The sequence below is a fragment of the Sinocyclocheilus grahami genome, unplaced genomic scaffold (assembly GCF_001515645.1).
Source record: "Sinocyclocheilus grahami isolate Dianchi unplaced genomic scaffold, SAMN03320097.WGS_v1.1 scaffold176.1, whole genome shotgun sequence".
Lineage (NCBI taxonomy): Eukaryota > Metazoa > Chordata > Actinopteri > Cypriniformes > Cyprinidae > Sinocyclocheilus > Sinocyclocheilus grahami.
In genome coordinates this window covers 462,796-477,071 of record NW_015505355.1, presented here as the reverse complement: position 1 = coordinate 477,071, position 14,276 = coordinate 462,796, and the positions used below count along the sequence as shown (strand labels likewise).

The window sequence follows — 14,276 nt, the reverse complement described above, 5'->3', positions numbered from 1 at the left end:
TTTTGCTGTATGAATATTTGAATATGCAATACACCAAAATAAAGATCAGAGCCTCTACTTTTAAACAAAAAAAAAAAATCAGTTTTATTCTAGCTTAAAAACATTCTTTTTTTACCAACACTTGAATATAGGTAGGTTTCATAAAAAAATCATTATTTTGAGCAAAAAGGTGAGAAAATCAATGCTAATGCTCGCATTATTTTTCATATGCATCGGTTTACATAAGAGATCGCTTGTTTCTCCGTCCTGTTCACGTGTGTTACTTGCACAGACATCACATTTTACTCCGTAACATTATGCAGTTTTTATTTATATGCTGTCTATTGCTAATGATCGCATTATTTTTCATATGCATCGGTTTACATAAGAGATCGCTCGTTTCTCCGTCCTGTTCACGTGTGTTTTTGTTCGGGAGGTTTTGTACTCGTTCAGAAGATGCGTAATAGCGCCCCCGAGTGTATAACAGTGGAAACACGAAAAGCCGTAAAAACGAGTCTTTGGCGGGGAAGCGTTTTCTTCTAAAAGACGAGATAACTCGTCAATGGCGGGGAAAGAGTTAAGGGACAATATTTGCCCCCTTAAAGGAGTAGTTCTGTCAGGACCACTATCGTTAAAATGATAGATACTTAGCATAAAGTTTGGTTTGGCGGTATGGTTCTGTTCTGGGCAAAAAACTCCCTGCCCATCCATGCAGCCTGTCATGAGTGAGCAGGGAGAGCAGCAATAATAATAACAGGGTTAACAGAACAGACCAAGGCAGATATCATTAATGTACTTAATGATATTTAAGTGTAACACTTTATTCAACCTGTCATGAATGAGCAGGGAGAGCAGCAATAATAATAACAGGGTTAACAGAACAGACCAAGGCAGATATCATTAATGTACTTAATGATATTTAAGTGTAACACTTTATTCAAGATAAAGGAGTCTGATTAGCAAGGAATATCAGAAAGCCAAGTCCTGACTGTGGCGAAAGGAGGAGCTGGGGATGGAGGAGGGTAATTTGCTCCGGAGCAAGCTGAAAAGCTGCTGAATAATACTGAATAGAGTTTATATAGGAATGCCGCGATAGGTGTCGTATTCCTATAGGTAGATGTGATCAGCTGAGAGTCAGCTGATGCAAGCTTGACTCACGTGACCTGCCAGAACTAACGCTAACGCTAAATTTCACTTCCAGAGCAAAAATGTACAGATAATGTACTCCCCCCCTTGTCATCCAAGATGTTCATGTTTGTCTTTCTTCAGTCGTAAAGAAAACATTTCAGGATTTCTCTCTCCATATAATGACTATTTATATACGTTTTAACCTCAAACGCTCGTCTTGTGTAGCTCTGCGTAAACTGTTTTTTGCAGAAGCTGCATTTAACTTTGGAAGTTCAAACTCGGGGGCACCATAGAAGTCCATTATATGGAGAGAGAAATCCTCAAAAAACAATTTCTTTACGACTGAAGAAAGACAGACAGGAACGTCTTGGATGACAACATTATCTGTAAAGTTTTGTTCTGGAAGGGAACTACTTTAAATTGATTTACAGGTGCATTTTTTTCCTTTAGGGAAGCAAAGTTTTTCTAGCCTTATTAATTGTATGTTCTTAACATGCCATTAAGTGTATTATTAATAAAAATAATAAAGCAACAAATAATGGCAAAACGAAGTGATACTTGTAGATTTAAAACTAAAATCGCCAGTAGGTGGCGCCAAGTCACTGTCTAAATGAGTGAAGCGTCGCGTCATGCATTCATTCAGTAACGAAGCAAATGGCTGTAGTTATGAACGGGTTATTAATCACTGACTCTCCGAATCGTTCAAAGCTGCAGATTCGTTCACTACATATCGTGAGTATTAGGCTTATCATTATTGCTAAGCACTGTTGTTGTGCTATGATATGGTAATATTTACCATTATATAATCAGAGGAGTATAGAACAGTTTATGAAAGTGTCACTCCACAATGCAATAGCGAAATAAACTCCCTGCCCATCCATGCAGCCTGTCATGAATGAGCAGGGAGAGCAGCAATAATAATAACAGGGTTAACAGAACAGACCAAGGCAGATATCATTAATGTACTTAATGATATTTAAGTGTAACACTTTATTCAAGATAAAGGAGTCTGATTAGCAAGGAATATCAGAAAGCCAAGTCCTGACTGCGGCGAAAGGAGGAGCTGGGGATGGAGGAGGGTAATTTGCTCCGGAGCAAGCTGAAAAGCTGCTGAATAATACTGAATAGAGTTTATATAGGAATGCCGCGATAGGTGTCGTATTCCTATAGGTAGATGTGATCAGCTGAGAGTCAGCTGATGCAAGCTTGACTCACGTGACCTGCCAGAACTAACGCTAACGCTTAATTTCACTTCCAGAGCAAAAATGTACAGATAATGTACTCCCCCCCCCTTGTCATCCAAGATGTTCATGTTTGTCTTTCTTCAGTCGTAAAGAAAACATTTCAGGATTTCTCTCTCCATATAATGACTATTTATATACGTTTTAACCTCAAACGCTCGTCTTGTGTAGCTCTGCGTAAACTGTTTTTTGCAGAAGCTGCATTTAACTTTGGAAGTTCAAACTCGGGGGCACCATAGAAGTCCATTATATGGAGAGAGAAATCCTCAAAAAACAATTTCTTTACGACTGAAGAAAGACAGACAGGAACGTCTTGGATGACAACATTATCTGTAAAGTTTTGTTCTGGAAGGGAACTACTTTAAATTGATTTACAGGTGCATTTTTTTCCTTTAGGGAAGCAAAGTTTTTCTAGCCTTATTAATTGTATGTTCTTAACATGCCATTAAGTGTATTATTAATAAAAATAATAAAGCAACAAATAATGGCAAAACGAAGTGATACTTGTAGATTTAAAACTAAAATCGCCAGTAGGTGGCGCCAAGTCACTGTCTAAATGAGTGAAGCGTCGCGTCATGCATTCATTCAGTAACGAAGCAAATGGCTGTAGTTATGAACGGGTTATTAATCACTGACTCTCCGAATCGTTCAAAGCTGCAGATTCGTTCACTACATATCGTGAGTATTAGGCTTATCATTATTGCTAAGCACTGTTGTTGTGCTATGATATGGTAATATTTACCATTATATAATCAGAGGAGTATAGAACAGTTTATGAAAGTGTCACTCCACAATGCAATAGCGAAATATATAAATATGTACAGTATGTTTACGTTACATTAATCAGTGTCTAGCACACGTTCCTAAGGAAAGGATATGGACCAGAAGACATTGCCATTACTAAATGATATTTAGACAGACTTAAAGATGAAATCAAAATTAAAGTTTTTTGGGTGTTAGTATCAATATGTTAGTCTTAAGTTTATCTATAAGGCAGTGTGCTCCAAAACAGTGACACAATTCACATTTATAAGATATAAGCATTCAAAGCTTGCAGTTCGTCACTTCCGCCAAAACGGCTCAACGATTTTTTTTGACGTCACACCGTACTTCAGCTTCTCATCAAACTTTCTGTCCAATCAAAAGCTCTCTAGAATCCGAAGCGCCCACCCCACACTATAAAATAGACACTGAAGCCACGGCTGAAATCGGTCACTTGTCCACAGAATTAGTATTTTCTGTACAGTGAATGGCACGTAGTGCACTATATAGGGGACAGGGAAAGATTCAAACAGTGTAAATGTGCTTTCCATTGAGGAAAAAAAGAAGTCTGGTTTCGCGCTGTGTCACGCTAACCACCGCACCGCACACACTGCTCCGGTCCAGAGACACGATAGCACGGAGCGGATCACATGCGCGTGCCATTACTAAATGATATTTAGACAGACTTAAAGAAATTCCAGATCTATATTGTTTTAATTTATTATTTTAGTAACATTTTAATTTGCTTAAATTTAGCGTATATTATTTATAATTATATATAAAATAATTTGAAGAATGTTACTTGAAATTAAGCTGAAATAAAATATAAATATTACACGAAAAATTTAAATTTAACACAAGATTAGAAATGTTACTGTAACAGAGTTGAAGTTGAAGCACTAATTTTACCAACTGAAAATAAAAAAAATATTTAAAGTAATATAAAAAAAACCTAAGTAATATTTAAAAACAGTAAAAAGTAAAATAAAAAGTTACTAAAAACTAAACCAAAATTAAAAGAAAACTGAAAATACACAAATAAAAGCTACTTATAAAATAATATAATAGTACTTAATGCTATTTCTGTTTGATTTCAGTTAATTTATTTAAATCTTATTAATTTATTATTTAATTGGCTTAAATTTAACATGTATTAATATGATATTTTATTAATATTTAAATGAGTTTAATTTATTAGTAAACAAATCATTCAGTTTTGAAATGTCCTATAATTTTATTTATTGATTATTTTAAATATAATTTAATTATGAGCTTTTCGTCACCCGTTTGGCAAATGCTTTAATAAAGCGGAGACCTCGGCTTCACGGGGATTATTGCTTGACTCTAAACCAGCGCTCGTGCTCTTCCAGGGGCCACACACCTGCAGCTGGTCTCCGGGGCCGAGCAGGCCAGCGGGGGCCGTGTTGTGGGCCGGTTCTTTGGCCTGTATCCGCGGCGGAGGCTGAAGCTGGTGCCGTGGTTGGCGCGCTGGATTCGGAGCGGAGCGGTTCCCATCGCCACCATGAACATGCAGCGGGCCGTTCCTGAAGGAGAAGAGATTCCCGACGCCTGGCACCACCAGCTCATCTTCGGAGTCGCACCCGGTGCTGTGTTCATGACCAACCCGCTGGACGTGGGTGCGTCCCAAATCACGCACCACCAGGGTTAATATAATGAGAACTACATCTAAAACCACAAGTAAAACCATCAGCTAGTTGTCAAGGCAACAGTTCTCATTTTCATTTAGTTTAATTTGATGTTCTAAAATAACTAAAACTGAAATACTAATAGTTAATCCCATCTATATTTGAGCCTCTAACTCTAGCACTCTATTATAATTCTATTCTTTAAAAAAAAGCTTGCCCCTTTTAGACTTGCACTCTGTTCATTTACAAACATTACAAAAATGTTGTTTTCAAAAAAAACTAACTAACTAACTAAAAAAAAAAAAAACTAACACTAGGTTCTCCATTCTTTTATTCTCTATTGTATCTATCTGTTTTCTTTTTATTTATTATATAATAAAACAACTAAAGTAAGCCGCTTTGGATAAAAGCATCTGCTAAAGGACTAAATGTAAATGTAAAAGCCATGCAGACATTTAAAAACAAACAAAACAAAACGGATAAAATAGCAACACAAAAAAAACTAAAACTGTACCTATAAAATAAATTGAACACAGAAAATATAAAATAAAAACGAATGCAAAATATTCATAAAAACTTCACCTTGATTTGATAACACCAAAATGTTATTTTGTTCAGAAAGCTTTCCGAAGGAAGTGTTTATTTATCTTAAATACATATAAAAATATTATATATGCATATTATTATTATTTATTATTTGTCACCTTTTAAACATCTTTATTAATTAGCCTAAATAACTTTAAAAAAAGTTTTATCATGGCAGTGTTATATATTGTTAATAGTTATTTTTAATAGTTATTTTAATTTTTTTTTATATTTTGTTACACATATGTAGTGTGTATATTTATATATTATATTATGCTATATTATAAAATAATTTTAAAATGTTACTTGAAATTAAGCTGAAATAAAATATAAATATTACATGAAAATCTTAAACTTAACATAAAATTAGAAATGAAATTAAAATTGAAGCACTAATTTTACCAACTGAGAATAAAATTAATTAATTAATGAAAAACAATCAATATTTAAAGTAATATTTAAAAAAAATAAACCTAAGTAATATTTAAAAACACCAAAAAGTAAAATGAAAAAGCACATACTAAAATTAAAAGAAAACTGAAAATAAAAGCTACTTATATAATAATAATGAAAAAAAAAAATATATATATATATAATAGTATACACTGTACTATTATAGCACCATTAAAATACTACTGATATAGACACACACGCACACACTCACTCTCAGACACACACACACACACACACACACTCACTCTCACACACATGCACACACACTCACTCTCTCACACACATGCACACACACTCACTCTCTCACACACACACACACACACGCGAATGAAATTTCTAGTTTCTTCTTGCATGCTAAGCTTGTTATTTTGTCCTCAGTGAGTGAAGAGGAGGTTCACGAGCGTCTGTGCAGCGAGTCTGTGCTGCTCGTTCGCCGTGAAGACGTCCTGAAGAGACTGACGCCGGACGCTCATCTATCACAGATCTCAGATCAGCATCCCGACCTGCGCTGGAAAACATTAAACGTGGAGGGTGCGACCCTCTGTTCACACACACACTCACACACACTCACTCACTCACTCACTCTCACACACACACACACACACACACACACTCACTCTCACACACACACACACACACTCACTCTCACACACATGCACACACACTCACTCTCACACACACACACACACACACTCACACTCACACACACACACTCACTCTCACACACATGCACACACACTCACTCTCACGCACTCTCTCACTCACACTCACACACATGCACACACTCACTCTCTCACACACGCGCGCACACACACACACACACACACACACACACGCGAATGAAATTTCTAGTTTCTTCTTGCATGCTAAGCTTGTTATTTTGTCCTCAGTGAGTGAAGAGGAGGTTCACGAGCGTCTGTGCAGCGAGTCTGTGCTGCTCGTTCGCCGTGAAGACGTCCTGAAGAGACTGACGCCGGACGCTCATCTATCACAGATCTCAGATCAGCATCCCGACCTGCGCTGGAAAACATTAAACGTGGAGGGTGCGACCCTCTGTTCATGTAATGACTTGATATTATGCTCCAGCCGAATACACTGAGCTGACCGTGAGTTTCTGTCGTTTATAGATCAGGTCAGACAGATGATCAGCGAGGAAGAGCGTCCGAAGACGACGCATCTCGTGATTCCCGCGGCGTACAGCTCTGGAGTGACTTTCTTCGCTCTTAGAGACTCTGATGTTGCTCAGGAGCTTCTCAGCAGCCCGGATCTGCCTCTGCTGTGATTTTATCATCATCAAATCAGTGCTTAATTAACTTATTCTTGACATCGGATCAATATTTATTCTTGGGATTTTAAATAGATGTTGTCATCCTGGTGTGTTTTGTGTCCTTTGAGAGTTTAATGGTTCACAGCATCATGTTTATCAAATAAAAAGCAAGAAACGTACATGTTCCCTGTTCATGTTTATCTGCCAAGCGTTACTACACTGCAAAAAATGCTTTTCTTACTTAGATTTTTTTGTGTCTTGTTTTCAGCCAAAATATCAAACAATTCTAAAATCAAGAAGAATTTTCTAGGCAAGTAAAAAAAAAAAAAAATGCAAACATTAAAGTACACCTACAGGATGTACAACTGTTGCATTATTATAACTAATTTAAAATCATAAGCAATACCATACAAGTATAAAGTCTTTTTTTTTTTCTCCAGTTGATGAAACGTCAATCTTCAACTTGAAGAGTATATGAAAAAGCTTAAACTCTCAAACTCTATATTATAACAATTCCCTTTTTGTGGAACGTGTTTGGGAAGTGTAGCATCAAGAAGTTTGATTCACTTCGAGCGAATCGATTCATTCGAACAGTTCGCTTCAGTTCAAATGAAATAGTTATTAAATACTGCTGTTTATCAGTATGTTATTGTTTAAAGTACACATATTGTATGAAATAATGCTGGTTGTATGATCCCACCTCATTTTGCGATTCGGTTTAACCAAAACATAAAAAGAACCGAGTCAAAAGAATGAATCATTTCGCGAATCGAACATGTAGCATGTGAATTATGAGTCAGTGCACGTGGTTTGTGGTGGAAAGCACACTCTGGTCTTCTGTCCATCACTCATTCACGATCAGAACACCACAGGTTCCCCACTGTATCCAGCTGTTCATCAGAAATCACGCAAGTCAGCAATTACACCTAACGTTATAGAAACAACGAATGCATGCTCAACAAACTAACTAGTTGCATGAAAGACTTATTGGAAGCGGACTCCAGTGGCAACCTGTGAAGCTGTAATGCCCAAGAGGGTTAAGGCAGTGCTGGAAAATAATGGTGGGCGCACAAAATACTGACACTTTGGGCCCAAGTTGGACATTTTCACTTAGGGGTGTACTCACTTTTGTGGCCAGCGGTTTAGACATTAATGGCTGTGTGTTGAGTTACATTCACTACTTCACATTGTAGCAAAGTGTCATTTCTTCAGTGTTGTCACATGAAAAGATATAATCAAATATTTACACAAATGTGAGGGGTGTACTCACTTCTGTGAGATACTGTGTGTGTGTGTGTATACATATATATATATATAATTACTATAAAAGATATTTATAAACCATTAAAAAACATAATTGTCATAATTTTATCGCCTTTGTTGTTATACCCCTGTATGACTGACTGACTGATTTCTGTGTAACAAATGCCGATATTTTGAAGACTTTCCATGTAATTTCAGTATTCAAGCACCATAAAAATATCAAAACCGTACACAGATCTCATGCGCTGTACTTCAGAACTTCTTCAGAAGTCATTCGCTGTGTGTAAGAATCAGGTTCCTGCGTTTGAGTGATTGACGTGTGAATTTGATCTTGGAAAGAACATGAGAACTGGAAGAGAAGCGAGCGTGATGTTCTGATCGTTGTTATCATCAGTCAGTCATCTCTGGTGTTGCGTCGCAGGGGTGTTATACACGCAGGGCTGATGTTGACTACAGAGGGAGCGAAGGGCCTGGAGTTTAGCTGCCACTTCGGTGACTCCGAGTGTCAGGTGAGAGCAGTTCTGTGGAAATCATCCGTTTGATCTGATAATGCCTGGTTTCTGGCATGTTGATCCTTGAGGCAAATTCACACCGGATGAAATTTGATCGGAAAATAATAACACAGCTGCTGATTTAACGACATGCTGTACAAGAAAACAACTCTATTAAAGGGGTTCAGTCAGAGAGTCCTCATTTACTTGTTTATTTATTTTTATAATAATGTTTTGAAATTATTGACTTTATTTTTGTTCAAACACCAAGGCAAAAAAGAATCATATTTTTTAATAAATCATTCTATAACGTAACTTTGTTATGTATATACACTGCCGTTCAAAAGTTTGTGAACAGGAGGATTTGTAATGTTTTTAAAGAAGTCTCTTCTGCTCACCAAGGCTGCATTAAATTAGTCAAAAATACAGAAAAGAAAAAACAGTAAAATTGTGAAATATTATTCCAATTTAAAATATTTTTGAAACCTGCGATAGGACTCTTTGATGAACACAAAAAGTTAAAAAGAGCAGCATTTATTCAAAATAGAAATATATCCTAACAATAGAAGTCTTTTCTATCATTTTTATCAATTTAACACATCCTCGCCGAATAAAAGTATTAATTTCTTTCAGGAAAAAAGGGAAGATTTTCAAACAAGATTTTATGCTTTATATATATATATATATATATTTGTCAAATAGTTACATTTTTAAGATTTAAGATGTTTATATATTATATTATTAAATTTGTTAGTTAAAAAATTAGCTTAAAATAAAAAAAATAAAATGTTAGAAATATTAAATATTTAATGTCAATTATTATATATATATATATATAAATTATGTATGTGTGTGTGTGTGTGTGTATGTGTATTAAAAATAATAAATATTAAATATATTTTACAAAAATTATTATAATTATTCTTTTCAAAAAAAAAATTCAAAAAATATATTTATATATTTAAAATATATTTTCTAAATGTTCTGAAGTCTTTTCAGTTTTTGTGAGGAACAGTCTGGAAATCCTGAGACGCTGAAATCAGATCAGATGGAGTAACTCAAACCAGCTGCTTTGTTGTAATGAACTGATTCAAAAGCAGGACTGATTCACTGATTCACTGATTCACTGATTCACTGATTCAGTTGTGTGTTTGACTCAGTGATCCGGATCAGTTCTCAGGTGTGTCTCTCAGGTGCTGATGCTGGAGTCTGATCTGTACGAGGATATCCGGACTCATATAAGAAGCGTCTGGTTAATAATGATACAAATATATCTACATAAAATATAAATATATCAGTTTCAAGTCTTGAATATAATAAATGGTATAACAAAGTCTTAATTATCATTTCTTTGAATGAGCAGCTCGAAATAAAGCATTGCCATTTAAAAATCCAGCGTAATGTAATATAAATATATATAAATGATTAATCGCATCCAAAATAATTGTTTACTTAATATGTGTCTCTGCAGCACAAAAGCAGTGTTGAGTCGCTGGGGGATATTTGTAGCAATAGCCAACAATACATTGTATGGGTCACAATTATACATTTCTCTTTTATGCCAAAAATCATTAGGATATTAAGTAAAGATCATGTTCCATGAAGATATTTTGTAAATGTCCTACCGTAAATATATCAAAACTTAATGTTTGATTAGTAATATGCATTGCTAAGAACTTCATCTGAACAACTTTAAAGATGATTTTCTCAATATTTAGATTTTTTTGCACCCTCAGATTCCAGATTTTCAAATATTGTCCGATCCTAACAAACCATACATCAATGGAGAGATTATTTATTCTGCGTTTTTATCATTACATTGTTCATCGTTTATGAATATTAGGTCTATAGAGGTTTTATTAAACATGCAGTACACAAGCCCCTGAGCTCGTTTATCAAGCAGAATCCTGAACACAAAGTGCATTACAGAAATATAATATAATGCCTCTTGAGATGCGACTAAACACAAAAACTAAATATTACAACGTAAACCAATATAAATGGTTTTGATTTGCAAAGATTGTATATCATCTCATCAATGCATAATCATTTAATCACTCGCTGCTTTGTTCCAGAAATCCTGTTTATTTTCTTTAAATACAGACCTGCTCTTGAGGTTATTAATTTATTAATTTGCATATACTTCTGTTCAGACGTCAGCATTTATCTACAACAATCTGAAAGCGTCACTGTATCATCCCCTTATTAATAATCTAATGCAAATATTATTATTCACATCTCTCAATATACCGACTTTCAATTTAAGGCTTAAACAAAGATTCATTCAAGTTTTGAAAAAAGTTCAGTTCAAAGTTTTTGGAATATATATATATATATATACAGTATATTATTTAATTGAGTGAATCAAAAATACAGCAAATTGTATTTCCCAAAATTTCAATTTTTACTGTAGTTTTGATCAAATGAGTGCAGCCTTGGTGAGAAGAACAGACTTAACTCAAAAACGCTAAAATATCTTTTTAAAATTGTTTAATCTAAAAAAAAATACAAAATTGAAATAAAAACTATATAGACATTTAAAACACCAACAAAAACACACATTTAACTTCATATTTGGAAGAATCTTCCAGTCATATTAAAGTATGATGGGAACAACATGAATAACTGGTGTTATTTTTTCCCTTTTTGTTCAGTTTTTTTTATTTTTTTGTTGTTATTTTAGTTTATGCTGACACTTTAAAACCAACAAAAACACTACTAAAACGTGAAGTAAAAATCTAAATAAAATAATCTAAATATTAAAAGTATCTCTTTTTTTTCATTTTATAAGAACAAAAAAATATATATATTTCCATCTTTATTATGACTGGATAAAACATACAATTATTCTAAAGTTTTCTTTTTATTTGAGTTATTTTAGTTGATGTTGACTCTTCTCTCTGTTTGTGTAAAATCGACCTTTTATGAAAAACATGACTAAAAGCAACCAAGACTAAAAGTCAAGTCCTTAACCATCTCCAAGAATCAATGCATCTCTTCCATCTTTATTTGACCCTCTAACTCTAGCACTCTATTCTAATTCTATTCTTTATAAAAAAAAATTAAAATAAACTTGCCCCTTTTAGACTTGCACTCTATTCATTTACTAACTGTGTGTTTTCTTTCAACTTTAAAACACTTTAAAACCAACAAAACCACTACTAAAACATGAAATAAAAATATTAAAAGTATCTCTTTTTACATTTTATAAGAAAAAGATGATATACTGTATATATATATATATATATTTCCATCTTATGACTGAATAAAACATACAATTATTCTAAAGTTTTTTCCCCTTTTTTATTTTAGTTATATTAGTTGATGTTGACTCTTCTCTCAGTTTGTGTAAAATTGACCTTTTATGGAAAAAAACAACAACAACCAAGACTAAAAAGATCATGTTTAATATAGTGATTGATGACAGCGGCATGCGCTCGGGATCTCAGTGCGGGTCAGTAAGAGCGTTTAACCCTCGCTAGTGAACACGTGCTGCTCACTAACTAGCTTCTAGTGACCCAGTTGTTGAGCTCCAGCAGACTTTATGGAAACATCAGCTGGGTTTGTGTAACAACTGTCAGGATTTACTGAAGCGCAGTATAGAGAGTCTCTCGTGTCCAGCCTGACGAGTCAAGCACAGCTCTCCGTTCAGTCCTGATTTACTCAACACCTCCACGATCTCTTCTAGACAACACAAACACCAGTCCAGATCAAAACCTGCGCCGATACTGATGCATGCAGTGACCCTAGACCACAAAACCAGTCATAAGGGTCTTTTTTTGAAAATCATTGCATAAATAATCTTTCCATTGATGTATGGTTTGTTAGGATCGGACAATATTTGAAAATCTGGAATCTGAGGGTGCAAAAAAATCTAAATATTGAGAAAATCTTCTTTAAAGTTGTTCAGATGAAGTTCTTAGCAATGCATGTTACCAAGTTTTGATATATTTACGGTAGGAGATTTACAAAATATCTTCATGGAACATGATCTTTACTTAATATCCTAATGATTTTTGGCGTTGAGATTAAACTCATTAAATTTAGAGAATAAAGTCGTTATGTATCCAGAAAAACTCGTATAACCTCACTACAGACTCTAAATAACACGTGCACGAGATGAAATGAACATGACACGAGTGTTTATTCTCGAAATTTAACAAGCTCTTTCTCACAATTGAATGAGTTTATTCTCAACATTTTATTTAGACTTTTTTCTCTAAATTTAACGACTTTTAACAATTTTTTTATTATTGCTTGGCCCTAATCCCCTTCCGTATATATATATATATATATTAATAAATTAATTAATAAAAATAAACTTGTTTTAAATAAAATAAATTAATATGTCTATAAAATCTAATAAAAAAGCACATAAATAAGTTATGAGTGGTCCTGATATTAGCTTCAGATTAGATGTTAAGATTTATTCATATTCTGAATGAGTTTTTATTTCATTTTTTAAAAATATGTCAATTACAAAGCATAATTGATTAAAAACATTTTATGAAATAAAATATTTTTTTATTATTATTTTTTTTAAATCTCATTTATTGTTTATTTTACAATTTTTGTCTGTTTGTTTGTTTGTTTGTTTTTTGGTTATGGCTTTAGTTTTCATTACAAAATAAAGCAGTAACCCCCGTGAAGCCGAGGTTTACAGTGAATTTATAACAGCTAAGGGGCGTTGTTAGGTTAATTCACTGTAAACCACGGCTTCACGGGGGTTACTGCTTTTATAAAACGGTTATTCCATATACGTAGTAAGGTTTCACAAAATAAAACGGAGCAAATAAAGTGTAATGATATTAATAAACACAGTATTCTTCCACCAAACAATGTAGCTCCTCAGAAACAGTTGTGGTTGCTACAAAGTGGTTGCCGAGCAACACACAAACGTAAACAAAGGTGTGTGTTACTTTGTAGCGTCATTTACAACAGCTTCGAATGCGGCTCAGCCAATCAGAGCCAAGCACCGGAACTATCTGCTTTATAAACCCTGGTTTAACTATGCAGCATTACTATTACTGTGTCATGACAGACTGATATTTTTGCTTTCTGCATAATTTCTGGAGCTGTTGGGAATGTTTTCCTCACATTCACTCGTTCACCTCGTCTGATGGAGTGACGACGTACGGCGGATTGAAAACAAGCACGTCCACTTTTCCATTCAACCTCGGCAGAAGACACTGAACCTGCGAGAGCGTCGGAAACAAACATCTGAGACAAAACCAAAGCTTAAGACAGAAACAGTGTGGTTACTGGTAACCAGTGTTAATTAAGTGTCATTTATACACTAATTTAGCTTTTGTTCATATTTTAAATTAGATTTAATTTTTTCACTTATTTTTAGTAATTGTGTTATATATACACATTAATAATATATATACAGTATATATATATATATATATATATATATATATATATATATATATATATATATATATATATATATATATGT

The 14,276-nt window shown here is 34.1% G+C and overlaps 1 protein-coding gene and 1 long non-coding RNA gene across 2 annotated transcripts in view; one reads left to right on the top strand and one right to left on the bottom strand.

Moving 5' to 3' along the window:
- LOC107593744 (uncharacterized) overlaps positions 1 to 7,266 on the top strand; it is an 8,117-nt gene extending 851 nt beyond the window's left edge. Inside the window, exons 2-4 of the mRNA XM_016283604.1 lie at positions 4,481 to 4,747; positions 6,173 to 6,325; positions 6,922 to 7,266. Of these exons, the coding sequence (XP_016139090.1) occupies positions 4,481 to 4,747; positions 6,173 to 6,325; positions 6,922 to 7,076 (575 nt within the window). The 3' untranslated portion in view covers positions 7,077 to 7,266. The remainder of the gene's footprint in view (positions 1 to 4,480; positions 4,748 to 6,172; positions 6,326 to 6,921) is intronic.
- LOC107593746 (uncharacterized) overlaps positions 1 to 11,718 on the bottom strand; it is a 20,077-nt gene extending 8,359 nt beyond the window's left edge. The window contains exons 1-2 of the long non-coding RNA XR_001610115.1: positions 11,708 to 11,718; positions 11,376 to 11,381 (exon numbers count right to left, since the gene is read on the bottom strand). This is a non-coding gene — a long non-coding RNA (uncharacterized lncRNA). The remainder of the gene's footprint in view (positions 1 to 11,375; positions 11,382 to 11,707) is intronic.
- Positions 11,719 to 14,276: the final 2,558 nt, after the last annotated feature.